General features: G+C 37.4%; 1 protein-coding gene and 1 long non-coding RNA gene across 5 annotated transcripts in view; one reads left to right on the forward strand and one right to left on the reverse strand.

The window, feature by feature from the left end:
- Positions 1 to 21,750, forward strand: part of USP15 (ubiquitin specific peptidase 15) — a 49,199-nt gene that overhangs the window by 10,304 nt on the left and 17,145 nt on the right. For 2 of the 4 annotated variants that reach the window (XM_082239540.1, XM_082239541.1), the window contains exons 4-7: positions 4,515 to 4,641; positions 5,158 to 5,303; positions 7,940 to 8,001; positions 16,555 to 16,638. In XM_082239540.1, coding sequence (XP_082095666.1) covers positions 4,515 to 4,641; positions 5,158 to 5,303; positions 7,940 to 8,001; positions 16,555 to 16,638 — 419 coding nt within the window. The remainder of the gene's footprint in view (positions 1 to 4,514; positions 4,642 to 5,157; positions 5,304 to 7,939; positions 8,002 to 16,554; positions 16,639 to 21,750) is intronic. The other 2 variants (XM_082239542.1, XM_082239543.1) reach the window with 1 other exon arrangement.
- LOC309541770 lies at positions 1,518 to 20,856 on the reverse strand. Its single transcript, XR_014223911.1, has 3 exons — positions 20,339 to 20,856; positions 19,585 to 19,666; positions 1,518 to 1,903 (listed from the first exon to the last, which is right to left on the reverse strand). It is a non-coding gene; the product is annotated as an uncharacterized lncRNA (long non-coding RNA).

The raw sequence follows: 21,750 nt of genomic DNA on the forward strand, positions 1-21,750 counted from the left end.
ATCGTTCCACTTTCTTCCTTGTCATGTGCACTCTCTTCTGATACATTCAGTAGAAGACTCCCTTTCTAGGCAGTGTTCCTTACAACAGCTCTCCTATGTCTGTTTGTGTCTGTATCAGTTTACAGAATAATACTCACCTTTTTCTACACAGAATGCCCATTGCCCATTGCTTATGTAATATGTACTTTGGAAAAAAAGGAGAGTAGGTAATATGTTATTATTAGTTATTCATCAGTTTCATGTATGAATCACTTCCTTTGAGGTTATCAAAGCAATTTGCAGTACAATTAAAAACAGTGAAAACAATTGCTGATATAAGAAAATATAAAAAACATCAAAAGTGCATGTAAAACAACAGTTGCATAAATGAAATCAATTTCACATCCAGTACAGTTACAAGATAGGATAATGCTCTCCATTTGGAAGAGTACTGAAAGAGGAAAGTCTTTAAAAAAACAAAAAACCTGAAAGAATAGAGATGGCACTTGTCATTTATATACAGTCAAACATCAGTTGTCGAACGTAATCCGTTCCGAAAGACCGATCAACTTCTGAAACGTTTGACAACCAAGGCATGGCTTCCAGTTGACTGACAGCTAGTTTTAAAAGTTTTAAAACCGGAGCACTTACTTCCAGGTTTTCAGCGTTTGAGAGCCGAAACATTCGAAAATGGAGCCATTCGAGAACCGAGGTTTGACACAGGGGTCAGCAAACTTTTTCAGCGGAGTGCCGGTCTACTGTCCCTCAGACCTTGTGGGGGGCCAGACTATATTTTGGGAGGGGGGAAATGAATTCCTATGCCCCACAAATAACCCAGAGATGCATTTTAAATAAAAGCACACATTCTACTTATGTAAAAACACGCTGATTCCCGGAACGTCCGCAGGCCGGATTGAGAAGGTGATTGGGCCGCACCCGGACTTTAGTTTGCCTACCCATTGAAGTGTGAGGCATGGGGAACTTGGCATTGACATCATGGCAGGACCATCTAATATATTCCGTCACACAGTTCTGAGCTCCTCTTTTCTTCTCAATAAGTGTCAAGTGACCTGCTGCTTTGAGATGCTGCAAGAGCAACACTCATGCCCCACCCATACCGCCTCACCAACCACTACTGTACTTAAAGCCAGTGTTTTATTTTTGTAGTCAACTATTGAGGCTCAGCATTAATCCTATGAAATAGTCTGGTTAATCCAGGTATCACATTCCTAGACATCTTCGGTTTTCTATGGAGGATATAGGCAGTGCTTCCGCCCCCCGCCCCTGAAAAATAGGTGCCGGTACTCACCATGAAGTTGTTACAGTAAGTGCCACGCAACAGAAAGAGGTGCTGGTATTGCAAACCCTTGAGTACCCCCTGAAAAAAAGCACTGGGTATAGGTTCCGTTCAGGTATCATGTTAAATCATAGTTTGAGTTTCCAGACAGCAGTTCAGGGTGGCTTGTCTGTTTGTTTCCTGTCCTCTTAGCAATCAGCTTCACACATTCCTCCGTAGTTCAGTAGCACTGCAAGGAGGGTAATGGCTGTAACTATGGCTTGTCCATTTTGATTCCATGTCCAATTACAGCACAAACTACAGTGTGCAAAACCACTTTAACCATTTTCTGATTTGCTGGCTAACAACTGAAACTGGTATTTATCATAGGTAACACATGTACTCCAGTTTCAGTAGTGGATAAAGATACAATAGCTTCATTGATTTATATTTTGGGAGGAGTTGAAGAAATGAAAATTGTTGCCATTTGCCTTTGTCTGCAGATCTTCTTAGCTTACAAAGCTGATAGGCAGGGCATTGTTGTTATTATTATTAATTGTATTTTACAGAAAGACTTACTTGCATGTTGCTGTCTGAGAAAATTAACTTTCTTTGTCTAGTTAAGATCTTTTGTAGTGTTCGCTCCTCCTGTGAAGAAACCATATATTGTATCCATTTATTGGATATTTGGGGTTTATTGTGGGCTAAAATTTGAAAATGTGTGGTTTCGCTGTGGCTGAAATAATAACCTAAAATATTATATCTACATTTTTGTTTTCAAGAAAGATTATCTGTGTTGATGTCTAAGCCTTCTGTTTTAACATCCCGTTTTAAGGTTACTGGAAAACCTGTGTATTGCAGTTTTCATTACTCCAATATCTTAATAAGTAGTGAAAGGAAGAGGACCCCAATTTCATATTCATATTTCTAAGCCCCATAGATATCAGGTTGTTCTGGTAGAGTATAGATGGATAGTTTTGTTGAGATAAAACATTGTTCCAAAGGAACCTTGGTGGCTGTGTAGTTGAGCCAAAAATATGCTTACTTTTCATTTAAAATTGCTAAACTGCTTGCTTACAAAGGTGTTGAACTATTCTACCATAAGGTTCCATAAGGTACCATTCTACCATAAGGGACCAAATCAGAAAAATGCCAAGTAATATAAATTGGCTTATCCATAAGCAAAACCTCAGCTGATTTGGGGGGTTTTTTGTAAGCTGCTTGGCTGCATAGAGAGGTTTTGGTTGCAATGAAAACTAGAAATTAAGAGCATATGCTGGCCTGAATTGTTGGTACAATTTACAATATTGCTATTTTTAACACACTCCATCATGAATCATCAGTTTAGGAATAGCATAGCAAAGGTAGATCCAGCTTGTATATAAAATGCCACCGACATCTGTTTACCTGATACCCTTCCTGGATGCTCCATCTCATTGCATGCCATCACAACCTCCCTCTCTTTGCTGCTATGCACATCTTTCCACTTCCAGAAACAGGGAGAGATCCGTGACAACCAGCAGCCATTAGCCTGTGTTTCCGCAGTGTTGCATTTGTAGTAGTAGTTCGCTTTTATATGCAGCCCTTCAGCTTAGATACAGACTTGCAGCCCAAACTATGCATGTTAACTCGGAAGTAGACTCAGTGGGACTTCCCACTGGAATGTTAAGCATACATGGTATTGCAGCCGTAATCTGGAAGGATGGACCTTGTGTATCCTTCTTCATGCGCACAGAGCTGTTTTGATTCAGTTTCAATTTCAGTTTTAAAACAGTAGTGGAAGCAATCCTGCATGCAGCTTCTGAAATGAAACTCTGCGTAACACAGGGCTGCATTCTAGAGGTGTTCTGCTCTTTCTTCCAGACTTAGAACTAATAATTCTGCATTTAGAAGGAAGGACAAAGAGGCCCTGCTACATAACCCCTGGAACTCAACTAAGTTTTGAACTGGGAGCAGAGCATGGGACTTTCTTTGTCTTACGTATAATGTGAAGCTACAAGTTGAACAGAGGTACCAAACTTGAGCAGAGGTACCTTCCTGCTTGAGGACGTTGCCTCTGCTCATTTTCCTTGGAAGTCCTTAGCCCACCCTGACCACAGCCCACCCCATACAGCAGGGTCTCCTGACCCTAAGTGGAACATTTTTAAGGGGCTAAGGGTACTGCCTTATGGAGGAAATCAGCTTCTACCAGCCCCAATAAACGTGCTTAACTCTGCATACAACATAAAACAATTTTTGTAAGCTGCTCTGAGAACTTGTTGAATATGTTAAATCTTTAAAATTAAAAAATCAAAAATTTGAAATTTGAAATTTGAAATGTACTTTTAAAAAATGATAGACCAAATTCTTAGCATGCTGAAATTTGATGCAAACATCGTTTTACAGCCTTTCGGTGCTTCTTTGAAATAGTGGCATTCACATATCCCTGATTGTAACCTTAGCAACAAGAATAGCTGTGTTTTATAGTAACACAAGGTGGTATCACTCTTCTGTTGCACTTAAAGCTCAGCTGCAGCAGTACATACAAATAATTTGGCATAAGCAAGTTCTGTAGATTCAGTTTCCCCTAAATATCCACATCAAGTTACAAAATACCTGGAAAATGTTTATTAATATGCTAATACTTCCCTTTAGTGAGTGTTCATTAACTCTGTTGCCATAGCATATTACTTCTAGCAGTTATTTGGTACCTCCTTCTCCACCATATTTGTCTGATGTATCACATATCAGGCTGACGGCTATTTTCAGGACAGTCTACATGGCTGACTTATGCAGTTACAGCATAGAAGATCAGATGGAAGTATATACGAGGTGATTGTGAATATTCTCCTTACTTCAATTTGCAAGTTTTGTCATTCGTTAATAATATATGGCAAGGAACAAATTAGAAAATCATTTTCCTAGATAAAAGTGAAAATTACCATATCACTTAGAAAATCAGTTAACCAATGTCGTAACTCTTGCTGGTGTTATATATATTTTATTCATTGTACCGTATTTTTTTGGGAATATTGGTAATGTTATATAGAATTAGTAGGGGCTATCTTGTTAATTACAAACATGTTTTTAAACATAAAACAGAAAAGATTATGATGTAGCTTCCATGCTTTTTAAAATCATACAAATTCTCAAAGTGTTATAAAACATCAAACTCTAAAATAAGAACCGATTATTTGGAAGTGTTCAGAATTTTGTTGTATGCATTTAGGGATTCATATATTCTATTCAAATAACCATTCTTGATCTGTTTGTATTCCAGGTAGTTGAACAGGGTATGTTTGTCAAGCACTGCAAAGTAGAAGTATATTTGACCGAATTAAAATTGTGTGAAAACGGAAATATGAACAATGTAGTAACAAGAAGATTTAGTAAAGCTGACACAATCGGTATGCCCATACCTGTTTATAACATGAATTACTGCTTTTAAAACCTTATTTAAAATGTGTCTTTGGATCTTGTGAGGTTTTGTAGAACATGTTTTATGACACATTCACAGTATTAATAATCGTATTTGTGTGTAAAAAAAAAGCTCCAGTGCAAAGTTCTCCCTAATGTTATAATTTGAATAGAATAAGTGTAAATGTATATAATAAAGATTTTTACCTGACCATAGTCTGAGAAAACGGGCAAAGTTCAGGTTCCTCAGCGTAAATGAATGTCAGGCCAAAGAAGCTTACTAATCTTTTTAAAATGCATGTGGTCAGTTCTTTTAAGACATTGAGTAGGATGAGTGGCTAAACCCAATTTATATCCTTAATTCATACAGCTGCATGTATCTGTATAATCTTGCCATTTGTTTTTTGTATGTGGTGTGTTGTAACATGGATATTTACAACTTGTGCAACCAAGTAATTATGATACCATGGGTTCTAAACCCCCCCCCCCCATTTTTGTCAATATAGACACAATTGAAAAGGAGATAAGGAAAATCTTCAATATTCCAGATGAAAAAGAGACCAGGTTGTGGAACAAATACATGAGTAACACATTTGAACCTTTGAATAAACCAGACAGTACCATACAGGATGCTGGCTTGTACCAGGGGCAGGTAGGCTATATGTAGAAACCTGAAATTCTGGAGATTTTCTGCTCTTCTGGCATACATTCATGGTAAAGTTGCTTATTGAGGACATCTTATTCTTAATGTTTGGTTAAAGTTTATTTCAGCTTTACACTTAATTAACCATGTCCGCTGAGGCTGGGAAAATGGTTATCGGCCTATATGAAGATTTGTGACTTGTGATTCTTGAACAGTGTCTTTCCATACTAGACGGCAAAACCACTCTTAAATGTCATTTCAAAATCAGTTTTTTTATATGAACAACAGTAAAAACCCAATTCCACTGCACATAAACTCCACCTTTAAATCCACATTTGCTTGACTGGGCAGTAGGACACCAAGTGTGTTCCATCGTCCAGTCGTTTGAAGGCAGGAAAAAGTAATCACTCCATGAGCATCTTTGAGTTGGCCTGTCTTTGGAGCGGAGGTTTGTTTTTCCTGCCTTACTTGAAAGAGACCTAATTTTGCTGGTTCTCTGTGTATGCTTTGAGGGGATCTGGGTGCAGTGAGTGGATACATGCCTAATTCTGTGTTACAGAGTTTGGGTAAAGTTATCCTTTTTTCAATTTTAGCCTATTATTTTGAAGCTACCTCTTTGCCTAGGATTTCCCCCACCTATGTTTGTGTCAGTCTCTCTCTGCATGTGTTGGATTCCCCTGCTAATAGAACCACAGCTAATTGCCCCTTGCTATTGAATTAGTTCTTCCTTTATTCCTCCCCTATTGATCTATAACATACCAATTAATTATAAAATAATTAAATTGTAAATTATAAAATTTTGATCAGGCCATAAACCTTGGCCTGATCAACTTCTAAATTCTTTCCCTTTGAAATCGATTGGTCCTGACCCTACACACTTTTTCCTGAGCCTACGCTTGCTGCCTGTTTAAAAACCTCCAGAGTTGCTGCTTGTTGCCTGTTTTAAGATCAGATCTCAGTTTACTGGACTAATTAAGTAGCAGTGTGTCAGAAGGATAAGAGAAAAGAGCAGCTGAGGCCAGGAGGGTGGGCAGAGTATCTAAAGTGTGGGGCATGGCAAGCCTGAAGGAGGACAGATATGGTGTGAAAACAGGCGTCCACATTTTTTTTTTTTTTAATTCTGTAGGAACTGCAGCAGCACAGCACAACCTGATTGGCCCTGCTGCACTGGACATGAGATAATAATAATAATAATAATAATAATAATAATAATAATAATAATAATAATACCCTGCCCATCTGGCTGGGTTTCCCCAGCCACTCTGAGCAGCTTACAGCACATAAAAAATAATAAAACATAGACATTGAAATTTTTCCTATACAGGGTTGCCATCAGATGTATTCTAAAAGTCAGATAGTTGTTTATTTCCTTGACATCTGAAGGGTGGGCTCCACTACCGAGAAGGCCCTTTTCCTGGTTCCCTGTAACCTCACTTCTCGCAGTGAGGGAACCGCCAGAAGGCCCTCAGAGCTAGACCTCAGTGTCCGGGCTGAACGATGGGGTTAGAGACACTTCTTCCTTCAGATACACTGGGCCAAGGCCGTTTAGGGCTTTAAAGTTCAGCACCAACACTTTGAATTGTGCTCAGAAACGTACCGGGAGCCAATGTGCAACTTTCAGGACCGGTGTTACATGGTCTTGGCGGCCACTCCCAATCACCAGTCTAGTTGCCGCATTCTGTATTAGTTGTAGTCACCGAGATCCCTGTAAAACCCAAAGGGGCCACATTGGCAGTGGTGGCAGCAGGCAGCCACATTCCAAGTGGTGGCATATGCCCTGTGGCAGCAATGGCAGGCAGAAGAGAGACCATCTATAGTGATGTTGGAGAAGTGCCATGCTCATTATATAGGATAGCAGCAGCGCTGTTTGGACTCTAGACAAGATGAGCCGCTGTCTGGAATGGATGAAAGGTTTGGGCCAGCCCACCAGTTCCTTCTTTCACTCCATTTTATCTTCGAGGGATTAGTTTTGGGGGGTTTTCAAGGGCACTCCATGGCCTATTCTAATATTATATTGCTTAAGGGTTTGTTGCTCCTCTGGCCTGTTGGTTACACAGCAAGCCACTGCTACCAAGCCACATGCAAGCTTCCCTCATACTGCCACCTCTGATCAAGCAAGTGTTCTACATCAGTCTCGGCATAGAGATTCAATGGTTTCTAGCTTGCACTTCAATACTGCTCCTACTGCTGCCACCCTGGCTAAAATGTGGTTGTGCAGCAGGAAGAAAGTGTAACATTTACTCCTCTTGTGATGAGACAGTTGAAAGAGGCTGCCAAAAATACCAATATGCTTGATACCGTTCAGTCTGTCAGGGTGAATGTCCAGCCAACCATGGTTTCTCCTAATGTGCCTTCCCCACAGCCTTCTCCAGATTCACATGCTGTGGCAAGAAGTCAAGTGGGACTCCAAAGAGGATGTTGTTAAGGTTAATAGTTTCTCAGAAATTCTCACTCAGTTCTGTTGAAGGCTGCAGATAGGACACATTTAGAAAGATCAGGAAAATCTTGAGATGCATACTGTTTCCGTAATGGATGTTATATCATTTCTAAGTGAATTAATGTCCAGTTGATAGTCTTAAACTGTACTCTCATTTTCCTAAACTGTAATGAAGTTAGTTTTTCTCTTTAAATTTTATTCAATATAGGTATTAGTGATAGAACAAAAAAATGAAGATGGAACATGGCCACGGGGTCCTTCAGCTCCAAAGTAAGTGATTAAAACAAATGAGTGCTTCCCACAACATGGCTTGTTGGATTTGCTTCTATACCCCAAAATATTTTCAACATGGTTTTGGAAACAGCACATTCATGTTAGTAATATATGCCTTTCCTTGGAAGAACAAGAATTATATTCTACAGGTTTATGTGGCTGGTCAGATGTTATTAAAGAGCATGTATTTCTGTAGACCTGTGGCTAAGTCATTATTGCAATATTAGGAATCTGGGCTAAATATGAATAGTTTCTTTTATATGGGAAAGATGTCAAAACTACTAATCATTGCTTATGTTATTGTCCTTATGACCTTTTTTTAAATACTATGATTATTGATTGTCTTCCGTCTTCTGTCTTCTGTCTTCATTGTATTACAATAATAGGATTGAATAAGACCAATCCTGTGACTTATTGTATTTCTTGGTCACATTCTATGTCCATGGGCATACAAAGCAATGTACAGAAAAAGCCATAACATATTAAATTACGATATACAGAATATAGTTAAGGAGGAGGCTGGGGAAGGTCACTTTAGGAAGCATATTCCTAAATGGGTTATTATCAATTTTCCCCAAGGGTGCCTGGAACTGGCCACCATCACCACTTGACATTATTTATTTTTTAAAATGGTATGTTAGAAACAGGTCCATTTTGTACATCTGATAGGTCTAAATAAATATGTGGCTTTAAAAGCCCAGATTTCAGTATGAATGGAAGGGCATTTCTTGAAGTTTAATATCTACTCGTATATTTTGAGTTTCGTTTCATTATTTACTTATTATTTAAATAGAATGTTAATGTTCTAAAATCTTTAGTCTTCTAAAATACATTGTTTACAAAAGAGAAACAATAAGCCCTTTTGCTCCAAACAGTAAATCTTAGTAGAGTACTAAAATATGCTTTTAAATATTTCATATAGCAGCTTCAAATAATTTTCATAAGGGTAAATGTAGCAAAAAGAACAAACACCCCTTAAGAGAAGTTATCAAAAACAAAATTTAGGTTAAGGTCTTTTATAAGACAATGAGGAGAATAGAGTAAGGTAATGTAATGAAAGATTAGTATAGGGTAAAAACTTGATGGTAAGGATTTGCTGAACTAACAAATTGAACTGGAATATAAAAAAGGGAGGGATGAGGAGGTCTGGGGAAATAAGTGTATGAAGATATGTTACGAAAATTAATGTGTTTTTAACTGTTTCTATTTTCTATGTTTTTTTTTCTTTTTTCATTTGTTTTGTTATAATTTGGAAACTTTAATAAAATATCATTTAAAAAAAAAAGAACAAACACACCGTTTCCTAATGAAATACTTCAAAACCTACCTATATTGCTATGTGATCCTGCTGAAGGCAAAAGGGGGAAAATGAGAAGAAAATTCAAAAGATGTTGAAGGAGGCGTGGGAGAAGAAAGAGAGTGGAACAGTTTCCTTTTCTATAGAAATGCTGTAAATATAAACTGAAATGCAGAAGCTGATTCTGCATACTGTATCTAGATACAGAGTAATAGGTAGCCATTGTATAAGCATGAAGATGTGTGGGAATAATTGCTAAAATTGAGCAAGTTTCAAAATTCAGCAGAATATGCGCCCAAGCAAACTTTGGATGCTTAAATACTTCCCCTAAGTGATAAAAAGCAATCAGACTGCTTTTAAGATTGAATGGTTATAGCTACAGGTGAAGTACCTCTACAAAATAATGTTTAATATCTGCAAGAATTTAACGTTTAATATTTACACTTTCAAAAATCCTCCAAAACTTGAATCTTTATACCGAATGTTATATATTTGGTTTTGGTATTGAAATACATTTGGAGAAGGTTACAGTAGCCCGCTACTATGCTGTGTGCTGAATTATTCATTTGTATACTCAAGACTTTAACTTCACCTTTAAGACATTGTTCATCTGGGCGTGATGAGTACCTGTACTGTGCAGTATACCCATTCTAATCTAAGGGAAATTGCACCCTAGAACAGATGGCCTTCCAGATGGTGTTGGACTCCCATTGACCCCAACCAGCACAGCGAATTCTCTGGAATGCTGAAAACTGGAGTACAACACATCTTGAAAGGGGCCACAGTTTCCCACCCCTATGCTAGAAAATGCAGACATTATCTGGTTAGCCACCAAGACACATGCCCGGTCAGAAAGTTGGAGGGAGGAATTCCATGTAGCACTGAGATCACGCCATCAGCGCCAGCCTTTTGGCTTGCAAGATCGATCTTACATCCCCAGTGTGCTGTTGTGGGAGTTCCCCTGACACACACATATTTGTGGGGTAGGGAGAGCGGCAAAAAGCCCAGTTGTGCTAGCCAGAGTCCTTGTGCTACCTTCCACTAGTGGGACTCGTTAGATGAATCTGGCCCTTAAGGCACATTATTGAGTCATCCTACTGAAGGTTAGCAGGTTTGAATCTGGGTTTGGTCAAACAGGAGTTCCATGCACATTGACTTGAATTCCATTGTGGGGAAAGTGGGATATAAATGTATTAAATAATAATAAATAATATGTCAGCACCTCAAAGAGAAGCCATTGGGCCTTGCTTCAACATGTTAGATTTTTAGGTGCGAATATTTGTTGTGATGGTGCTTTGTTACAGGCAGTTCCTTACCTAGATGCTAGACACGTGTACTTAAACATATTAAATCAGCTTTTGTCTGCATTCTTCAGATACCTCAATCAGTCACATCACTGATGAAAGTCATTTTAGCTCTCTTTCCATGTTGATCATTCATCTTAATACATGCCAAGTGCTTGGGTCTTCATATATTCTTGTTTCGCTATTCTTTTTAGTTGTGTGACCCATATTTTAGGTTATGTTATAGGTATGTAATTGTTTGTTACTTTTACATTTTGTTTAGCTCATAATTGAAGGTTTAGATATTTGACTAGTAGTAGAAGTAATGGCTTGTAATGAATTATTTACACTTTATTCTACACAGTATGAGATTCCATAGTCACTTTGGTTTACATTGAGGTCCTCCATTGCTATTAGAAAACAGATAAACAGAGGACTCTCAAAGAATAATATTAATTGTGAAATGAAAAACTTTTCCAGAAATGTCTTTAAGCAGTAATTAATCAAAGCCCCCACAAAATAAAAGTTTTTATTTTCAAAAATATCCTGATTAAAACTTTTTATTCACATGAATGTTTACTTTTTTAAATTAAACATTTTCATGAAGTCGTGGAGGCTGCATACACTCTTGAATGTGATTTATAATACATATACCATATTACTCTCTGCAAATATTAGTTTTACTGTTAATTGTTGTTATATTGACAACAAAGTCAAGAATTCTCCAATCTCTTTGAAATCAAGAGGAGTTCAAACACAACTGTTTTAGTTGGTCATTATTCTTTCTGACAATGGGTATGCAAGATGTACTCATATCTTTATATCTAAGCAGTCTCATGTAGCCAAATACTTTTCTTAAATGCTTTGCTCCTGGGCCATTTAGCTAACTCTTCTGAGGATGGGATAGGTAGCTTGGGGTAGAACATATTCCTCTTTGCACATAGAATATCCTAGGTTCTGTCTCTTACATTTACACATATAGCTAGGAAAGGATCTGTCTGGAAACCAGATCTAATCAGTCTACGCAATGATACGCTATGTGGACCATTGTCATGACTCAGTTTAAGGCAGATTCCTATGTTTCTGTGATAATTAACAATATTCAAAGTAGCTTCTCCTAATCTTGAATATTTCGACTGTTGAAGTCAGTAACTCTTGGATCCAATTTTCATTTTCCAACCTTCCACATGGAAGGCTGTTAGAAACTCTTTCCTCACGTCAGGAACAACTCCATACCAATCTGTATATTTTTCAAACTGCTTACTACACTATTTAATTATATTGCACGGGTAGTCCCAGGACGGCATGTTCCTCACAGTCTTTAACCAGGCATATGCATGTAGCACGTGGCTTGTAAATGTTAGTCTTTTTTGTAATTCTGTGTCAAAGCTAAAAGCTGTGCTCAAGACCACCACACTCACCCACCCTGGAACCGTGTCTCCTCATGTGTTGGATTTAATGTAAAAATTGGCTGAGAGGGTCAAGTAACATGAAGGAATCGTTCATTATGAAACCTTACCAGTATTTGGTTATGTCTCATTTAGCAGGACTGTAAAAATACTGAAGTTTATTATAGGCCAGAACTCTTTAGTGCACTTCATTCTACGGCATGCTGTGTTTGCTTTCCTTTTTGTGCATTTAGCAATTGCTGAGGACAACAGATTCTAACTGACAATTTCTCCTGTTGGCATGGTTTCTCTTAAGTTCTAGCATCTGGTGACTAAATGTGAGCAAATTAGCTTGGTAGACTAAGATGAGATGATTCAGTTTTGACATGGGGTGTGATCCAAAATCCTCTGTATACAATGACACTGCTTTTATGAAAGAAAGTCATAAAGTCACCCAAGTATTATTCATCATATGTGTCTCTTAATGTTTGTAGTAATTCTCTTGTTAGCGGAATATCCTTTGTATGCCATAAGACCCATTCAGGCGTGGCTACGATTCTTTATATTGGGATCCCTTAATTGACTTTAATATATTTAAATCTTGCAGAAGCAAGCTTCCATGTCTGTATATCTAATTTTGTCCTCAGTTTCCTCTTTGTTTTGGTATACAGACAAGGAATCTTCCTTCTGCGAACGTAGTGCCCCTAGATGGATTGGAGGTCATAGAGATGTATTTGACCAGCAAATTCTTAACATACTGCTTTTAGTAGTAGGGTAATAGTAGTGTGGTTCTTCTATACAAAAAATAGTAAAAAAAAAAAAGACAAAACACCCAAAAGACATTTCTTTAAGGCAGCTTTGTCCCCATCTTTGTCTCAGTCTGAATTGAGGGGCCCATGTCTGCTATTTTCAATGGGAAGAAAGCTATCGGCAAATATTTTAATAACTCTGGGATTCATTCCTCAGAATGAATCCTAACTCATAGACCGGATGCACCAACAATGGAAGTGAATAAAAGATTCCTTCTTCTGATTTTGCAATAGCTGACTATGTAAAACTGTGGGTTACCTTGACCATGTACAGTTTTGTGGGTCACCTCAAAGATCCAAGAGTTGCCAAACTAATTGTGTGAGTTTAGCTATTCTCAGCTAAAACAATGTAGAATATTTCCATGCTGAGGTAGGGTTGTTTAACCATCCCTGAATAACCACACATTTCTGATTAAAATAACCCCATGTATAGACTGGGGGCATTTGAGCATTGCAAACTACTTTTGCATGACATTTTAGAAGCAGATTGAGTTAGCATGGGTATCAGCTGTTCAAAAAGGTTGCTTGATCCCATACAAAACACCCCTTTGTATCCTCGTCATGATTTATGATTAGAATGTTAATACAAAACTGATGAACTAATCTGATGAATTATTGTAAGTGGATTATAATTTCTGTATTACCTCGCTTGCTCACTCCCACCTCCCCAGCATGCACATAATTTTAATATATGCTTCTCTATTATTGTCAGTTCATTTTATGGTGTGTACGTATTATTTAGGGGACCACAGCACATCATTACTATGCTTGTTTTTCCCCAAAGCTTTGTACTGCTCATTACAGTTCTATGGTATATAATAAATTACCTTTTCTTTACACTCAGAAGGGATTATTGCTTCTTAGGTCAATTGTGAAGATTAGGAATATATTTGAAACATAGCTGCTAAGTTGACTTTGAAGATGGAATTGATCGAACCATGGAAAAATAAAATCCCACTCCATACCAAGACATTGAAGGATTGTACTTTCACATTAAATGTTATTATTATTATTAATAATAATAATAATAATAATAATACCCCGTCCAACACATATGGCCTCCAACACATACAAAAATGTAATGAAACATCAAACAGTAACAATCTGATCCAATATAAAAAGTCACAGTAACTTTAAAATAAACAACTTATATCAAATAAAGCAACATTCAGCCATCCATCAGAATCTAATTGTAAACAGTAAAATTAAACATCAGCAAATAATAATTAAACAGTTTACACTTATCAACAATAAAGAATTACCAATCTATAAGCAATAAAAATGACAGCAAACCACAATGCATAAAATACCACAAAACATACAAAACCATGTAGAAGGATCAAACTGAGAAACAAGGACACACAATCATACATTTACTATCTATGTGTGACCCTCTTCCCCCAAATGCAATTATTATCTTTAAGAAATATAGATGAGACTTCTCGTTAAGGCTACAACATTATAGAGGCTACAGACTAGGACTGCTACAAAATGTTGCAGTCTATATTCTACCACTCAGTATTCCACCCATGGCCGCCTCAGAACGCTAATGGCTCAAGCGTGCCTTTCCGTGAAGATTTATTAAAAATTTCTTCCAATAATAAACTTGCATACTTCTGCAAACATATGCAGAAACTACTATTTTATTTTGGAGTGGTCCTGATTTGCTTCCTTAATTGTAGGAATGATGGAGGGAAAATGTTACGCTGTTCCCAAAACCTCTGAGAGGGAATAGTCTTGCTCATTAAGTCTTCATTAAGTCTGGAATGGAGGCATGTTTAGGCCTCATTGTAAGGTTGGGTGGAGAAAGGTAGGCAACTTTAGAAGTGATTAAAGGATTAAGGACTCCTTTTCCCATCTTTCCCTGGTGTGCTAGGTAGTGTCAGAGGGCTGCCAGCCCCAAACCTGAGAATTTGCTAGCTGTTTAGTTAGGCAGTTGGGGATGGGAATATATGCAGATTTCCCTTTTTTCCTTCTTATTTTTCAGTGAACAGGAGCATTCCAACCATATAGTGGCTCGATACATTCTCACAGTCTGCCTACCTTTATTTTCAATACACCCTTCCTTTGGTGGAAAATTCATTGAATTTTCCATAAGGCTCACCATCGCCATCTAGAATCATAGAGTTGGAATAGGCCACAAGGGCCATCGAGTCCAACCCCCTGCCAAGCAGGAAACACCATCAGAGCACTCCTGACATATGGTTGTCAAGCTCTGCTTAGTGTCTAGTGTCACATTGTCTATTGCTCTTAAAATACACTTAAAACGTGAATATCTGAGTCCTTTCTCTCTATGCTTAACTACTATCAGGATTCTGTAAACTCGGATGGGTTTTTTTATTTATTTACAAACTTTGATACTCTTGTGTACCTAGAGAGTTCCCCAAGTATGGAGGAGTTACCATCTTATTTTCATCCCATTTTGCTTTCAAATGATAGGCCTTCAGCCACCTGATTTCACTCTTCAAGGGAGTGGTTGGTGGTGATAGACGTTACTGGCTAAAAACAAACTTAGAACAGAAGAGCCTTTTTTAAGTGTTTAAAGCAAGGATCAGAATGTGGCTGTTCCCTGGATGTAACATTCTAAACTCTCTTGATGAGTGATTATACTTTATTGATAGAGGCACTTTGATAAGTTGGTGCTATTTAACTTTACCCTCCTTCAGAATGGGTGTTTCCATGACATGGTAGTATTTTCCCTTAGTTCAAAATGATTGATAACATTTTGGATACTGGATACCAATATGTATAAAGTTTAAATCTTCTCATTGAAGGTGGCCTTTGTTCTAATTATCAGTGTTGATGTCATGCTTGGTGTGTTTTCATTGTGGATCACGGAGGGGAAACTGTGCATTGACACAGGCCAGACATAATTCTTTTGACTAGGTAGCATATCAGGTTAGTTGATAACTTTATGTTCCAAAGGAGCTGTTGTGCTCTGTTTGGGTTATACTATTTTGATGAACCAGATTGTAGCATTTTACCTTTAAAAAGGATGAATCATAGAGTTGGAATGTTGAGGTATGTATAACCATCCTTTTGTGAACCTGTAGTCTTCTGTCTGACTTTGTTGCATGAAATGGTGTTATATGTTTAGATCTTTCCCAACCATCGTTGGAGTTTATTTGAAATCGGTGCACTTTTGGCTTGGCTTCCTTGGTTAATAGTACTAAAATGCAGCTTTGTAGTGTAAATTTTCATAGTTTAAAATAAAATAAAAAATCAAGACTTCAGCATTTCTTATATGGATAGCTGAATATGAAATACTGTTTTGATAATGCTTTTTTAGTGTAGTGATGGTCATATGTTGGCTTAAAATAGTGAATTGAGCTGGTGCTTTAAGGTGCTGTTAAACTTGCTTTCAGAGTGCTTATTGTTAATGTACTGTTGCACTTTCACAACTAATCTTTAAAATTATTAAAAGCGTCATAAAATAGTGACTCTTGCCATTAGGGAGAAGATGCATTTCATTTGTGACGCAATTAACTTGTGATTTTTTGGTAAAAGTATATCTTTGCCAAATGTTAATTGTGGCTTTGGCTGTTTTAATTCCTGTTTTTGTGTTTTTGTTTTTGAGATAACTGTGAAGAATTACAAGTGAAATGTTTTGAGGTTGGACAACTTTCCTTGGCTGTTTGTTGCTCTGATCATGAAAACCTTATTTTTCATACGTATTTACATACATTGTTCATCTGTTAGCTTTTCCTTTTTTTCATTATTAATTTTGCAATCTCAGCATTTTTATCTAATTTAACATTTTCATATTTTTAAAGGTCCCCAGGTGCATCCAATTTTTCAACTTTACCAAAGATCTCTCCATCTCTGTCAAATAATTATAACAACATCAACAACAGAAAGTAAGCGACACATCTTAAGAACTTTTAATATTAATCATCCAAGTATAATTTCAAGGCAAAACTGTTTTAATTCTAGATAAATAACTTGGATGGACTGTATTGCTGTGGAACTGCAGTGATGCCATGTCTTAAAGGTCACCAGTACCCCAAGGTGTTCAGAGAGAAACTAACAGAAGAAGATCGTTTCTGCTTTACTTTTTCTTCAGAACCCTGATACTGCATAATCACCCTGATACTATACAGCACCACATTCTGATTTGAAACCATTGCATTAAGAAAAGACTTCAGCAAAAATGGCGTGCATGGAACAAAAGTCACGTAACATTGCTCAGGCTTTTCAAATCTTGGGGCTTGGCATTCAAGTTCAGAGATTGTTGTAATAAATTTTTAAAAAATTTTAAAATTTTTAAAAATTTAAATTTTTTAAAATTTATTTCGACTGCATCAGACCAACACATTTCTACCTACCTGAATGTAGAGATTTTTGTGACCGCAGGAAGTTTTGGGATTATATGTTACAGCAAGTAAAACCTCAGCAAATTACATTCTGGATCCTTTTTGTTATAAAGACATAATTCTATATGTGTCCCTAACAAATATTTAATATGCTAAACCTGTTTTTAAAAACTTGGGTTAACTCATCAAACCAGCCCTCTTAATTCAAAACACACATCCTGCAGATGCATTGCATTTTCTGCAATCCACTACAAATAGGAAAGTGTCTATTAAATAGTTCACATAGAAGCTTTCTCGTAGAAATACTGGAAAAATAACAGAAGTTACAAATTCAACTTTTCCCTTCAGTCTAAAAATCTCAGTTTGTGGCTATGAATCGAATGTGAAAATGTTGAAGTATTTAAAAGCAATATAATTTCTAAATATTTTATACAATATCTTCCAGTTAAATACTGCATTTATGAGAAGGGAGTTTTCGTAAGGGGTGAAGTGGCACTTGTGTTTCCGCTAATTGTGAGTAGCCCCAACTCTCTCAGTTAAAGAAATACATGTATTTAACTGCAGTCTATTGTAGTTTGTTTGTGTGTCTATAGCAAGTACAGAAAAGTTTTCTTTTTGGTGTGTATAAACAACCTAACCACAGCCTAAACTGATCTTATCCTTTTATTAGAATACTGATAGCCTATGTTAAATGAAAAAGCATATCATAATCTCTGAAGCCATGGGACAGTGGCCGCCTGCTTTAAATCTCATTTTAAAGTGGAAACTAAAAATTTTCAGAATCAACAGAAGTGCCCTGGGCTTGTATTAAAAAGGGCAGCTACACTTCCATTTCATGGAACTGTCCAGCAACTGGCAGGCAGGTACTTTTTATATTTTTGAAGTTCAAAGATGAAAATGCACTTTTAGAAGGAAAGGTTATAGGATGTGCTTTTTTAATTCAGCATATGTAAGGTTTCTAAATCTCAGGGCCTATTTGCCTAGCCTTAGGGAAATACCTTACATGTTACTGTAACTCAACATTTTAGCTTAAACAAGGGCTGGGGAAAACTTACGTTGCTAGCTACCTTGGGCTCATTGTAGGAAGGCAGGTATAAATGTTTTATTTACTTGTTCCTTAAACTCTAATCCACCCTATATCAAGTGATCTTGGAGCAGGATATGTATATAAAGCAAGCGTGACTGGCCTTTGACCCTCTAGATGGTGGTAGGATCCAACTCCCATCAGCTCTTACCAGCATGGCTTATAGCTGAGCGGGGAGGAACTGGTTTAACTTCTTAAGCATTTGCATGTAAACTCAGAAGTACCCTTGAATTCCCCCCCCTTTTTGGGGGGGGTCTTAAGTTCCTTATGTTATGTTGAAAATCTTCTGACTTTAGAAGCAACTTTTTGGATTTGCTTGAATAAGTGGTGGACTCCTGACCAGTCCTGTTTTGGATGAAAACACTGCCACGCTAATCCTCTGAGTAGCCCATTAGTAAAGCAAGTGTTGGTGTCGTCCCCGTCCCCCCCCCCCCGATTTGTCCCATTTCAAAAAATGGGAAATACTATTTAGGTTAGGTTCCTGTACCAAGTTATTTGGGAGTAAGAACCTCTGAATGCACTGGCTCTTACTTCTGAGTAAGAATGTCTAGAATTGCAACATCAGGAAATTGTGATTATCCTACTACATTAAACTTTAGTCTTGAACATACTTGAATGCATTGTACTAAGATCGATCTGTGCATTTAATTGTAAGCCTGGGAATAGAAATCGTGTTTCCCATAAAAAAAGCTGGCTAACATTAGGATCTATGTAGTTTGACTCTACAGTTAAAATGTTACTTATTTCTAATATTGACTCCAAAATACATACTGCATGGCATCTTTTGAAAGGTGGTGAACTTTTATGTCATTACTTCTTACCCTAGTAAATTAATCTCTTATTTTAGAGCACTGTCTTCTGTACGTATGGACCAGCTAAATATTTAAAATATCACTGATATCTCTTGCCCATAGGACATTGATTTTCCTGGCCAGGAGTTGGAATGCACATATTTTTTAAAAATATTTTCTTTCAAGTGTCTGCCCATTTAAGATCATGCCTCCAAATACATAAATAAATAAATAAATTCAGAAATCCAGAGTGAAGAAATATGTTTGTTAAAATATGTTAGTTAATTATTAAAGTAAGCAGACAGCTCCTGCATATATTTATAAATTTATTTTGTAGCCTGACGTATTCAATAAAATTATATCCTATAAATATTCATTTTCACAAATCCACATAAAAGGGGAAGAAAACTGCAATGCATGCAACATCATTCATTGACAGAGGCTACAGCTCATTTGTCTATCCATTCTTTTATTGCCAAAGAATCTATAACCTTCTGACACTGTTGTAAATCTATTTTGTTTGAGCAACTCAGTTATCACAAGCATGCACTCTTCCAAATTCGATCTATTGCTTATAACTTTCGTGAGTCATGGGTACCTTTAATCATTATCTACAATCTTTAACATGGATCTCACAGGATAATGTAATTGATAGGAAAACTTCATAGTAACGTGAGGCATTTTGGGCAGAGGTGATCTGTGAACAGAAAGAAGAGCATTTGCCTAAACTTTATTGTCCCTTCTCATATTTCTTAACACTGGGTTGTATCCCACTACGTTCCACTCAGAATCGACGTATTGAAATGAATAGACTTAAATTAGTCATGTCCATTAGTTTCGGTGGGTTTTCTCTAAGAATGACTAATGTTGTGTAAAAACCCAAAGGGTGGGATTCACTTAACCAGGCCCGTCTGTGGAAGCCCAGGCCAGAACCTCTGCATGCATATTGGGGCTTCTCTTGCCCCGGGTACCCCCTGAAATTGGCTTAAGGGGGTCAGGAGAATCCCCAGAACAGAACAGCTGAAATGGATTGCACAACTGGAACGATTGGAAGAGTGAAATGTTGAATTCCACCCATAATGTAGAAAGGAATTGGGGAAAGTAGCTGCTATTTCCAGGGACTTGAACAAGAGCCCTCCCCTGCTTCTCTAGCAGAATATTTTTTTCCATTCATGGTTGTACAGAAGTGATAGGTTTTGCAAACATTAACATTCTATTGTGTTACAATTGCCGTCAGCGTTAAAACATACCTTCCCTTACATTAGTTTGATTTCTGCTTATGTATTGGGAAGAAATCAGGACCACTTCCGTTAGCTTGATTTCGCAGGAATGCATCTGCAGTGCTTTGCACTCAAGATTATGGACATACCTTAAAACTGGTGTGACCTTTCAGTGTTATGGCTTTGAGCATCTTAGTGACTTGGCAAGTATTCTTCCTTAAGCCTGGTCACGTGATTCTGTAACGTATCTCATTGAAATTCAGGTTCTCCAGTTTGAAATATGGGTAAGGCGGCTAAGGGTAATGCATGTAGGGATTTCATGCATGCCACCTCCTGTTTAAACTTGCCCATGCTGGCCCTTTCATATGTATTATTACATCATTGTGGTATGCTAATGGTACCTATGAACTGACCATTGCATGTGGTAAGTTCACTTAAACATAATGGACTACACATAGATCTTTGGATAAGCACTTTACCAAGTTTTGTTTCTTTGTGGTGGTTGGTGTTAGCTAAAGTGCTTTCCTAGGAAAGACAGTGTGCTTAATGAAACTGTTACAAAGTGATATTCTGATACATAGATTAAAACAAATAAAATGAAAAGCCCTCTTCTAGTTTCGCCCCTTTCAGACTGGGCCCAGAAAGCCTCTAAAATGGTGTATATTGAGGTGGGATTAGACTGTTTCAGCTTTGGATAGCTAATAAAATAATATAGCAGCAGAGTGAATTTATTCATTTGAAGATTGTTCTGCAACTTGTGTGTGCTCTAGCGCATACGTATATACTTTCCACCTGTGCAAGGACACCCCTGTTATTTTCAGATCCACATCTTGCATATTCATCCTACAGGCTACATGGCTGGAATTCAATGTGCATATGTTACATTAATATCATTGGCACATCAGTGAAACATAGCTGAATTGATAGACATGTAGGCAAGCAAAATCGTGGTAGTTCCTGAACAAGCTGGTGCTTCATTGTGATGTTTTTGCCCTTTCATTTCTTTTAAGTATGCTTATTTTAGACCTCCTTAAGTACATTACCCTTCAATTAGCAAGCAGGTTTCCTGTTAGGAGTCTGTTCTATGCAGGCAAAGAAGGCTATAATAATGCGAGTTAAAATGCAGTACTAAAAGGCATTGTACACGTTCTCTGTCACCACAGGCTGCCTTCCGCAGTCTGCTGGCTCATGCTGTCCTAGTGGCGAATCCAAAAATAGATCCCCATTGCATTGGGCCAGTGGTGGCCGTGGATATCTCAACTTCTACCTGTAATTGAAATACAATTTTGCTCTTCCATTTTTTTCTTGTTTATTTCTAATGGTAGCAAAATGTAAAAGAAATATGCTCTATATTGTTGCTGTTCATGCCTAAAGTCTGAGTGTGTTAAACTTGTTTGAAAAATGAATAACTAAGTGAGCTGTGGATCTCTTCTTGTTGTTCAAAGGTAGAAAGAGAACAAAGGTAGCAGCCTGTACAGTGGTACCTTGGTTTCCGAACTTAATCCATTCCGGGAGTCTGTTCAACTCCCAAAACCGTTTGAAAACCAAGGCATGGCTTCCG

Source organism: Podarcis vaucheri, assembly GCF_965113315.1.
Source record: "Podarcis vaucheri genome assembly, chromosome: 10".
Lineage (NCBI taxonomy): Eukaryota > Metazoa > Chordata > Lepidosauria > Squamata > Lacertidae > Podarcis > Podarcis vaucheri.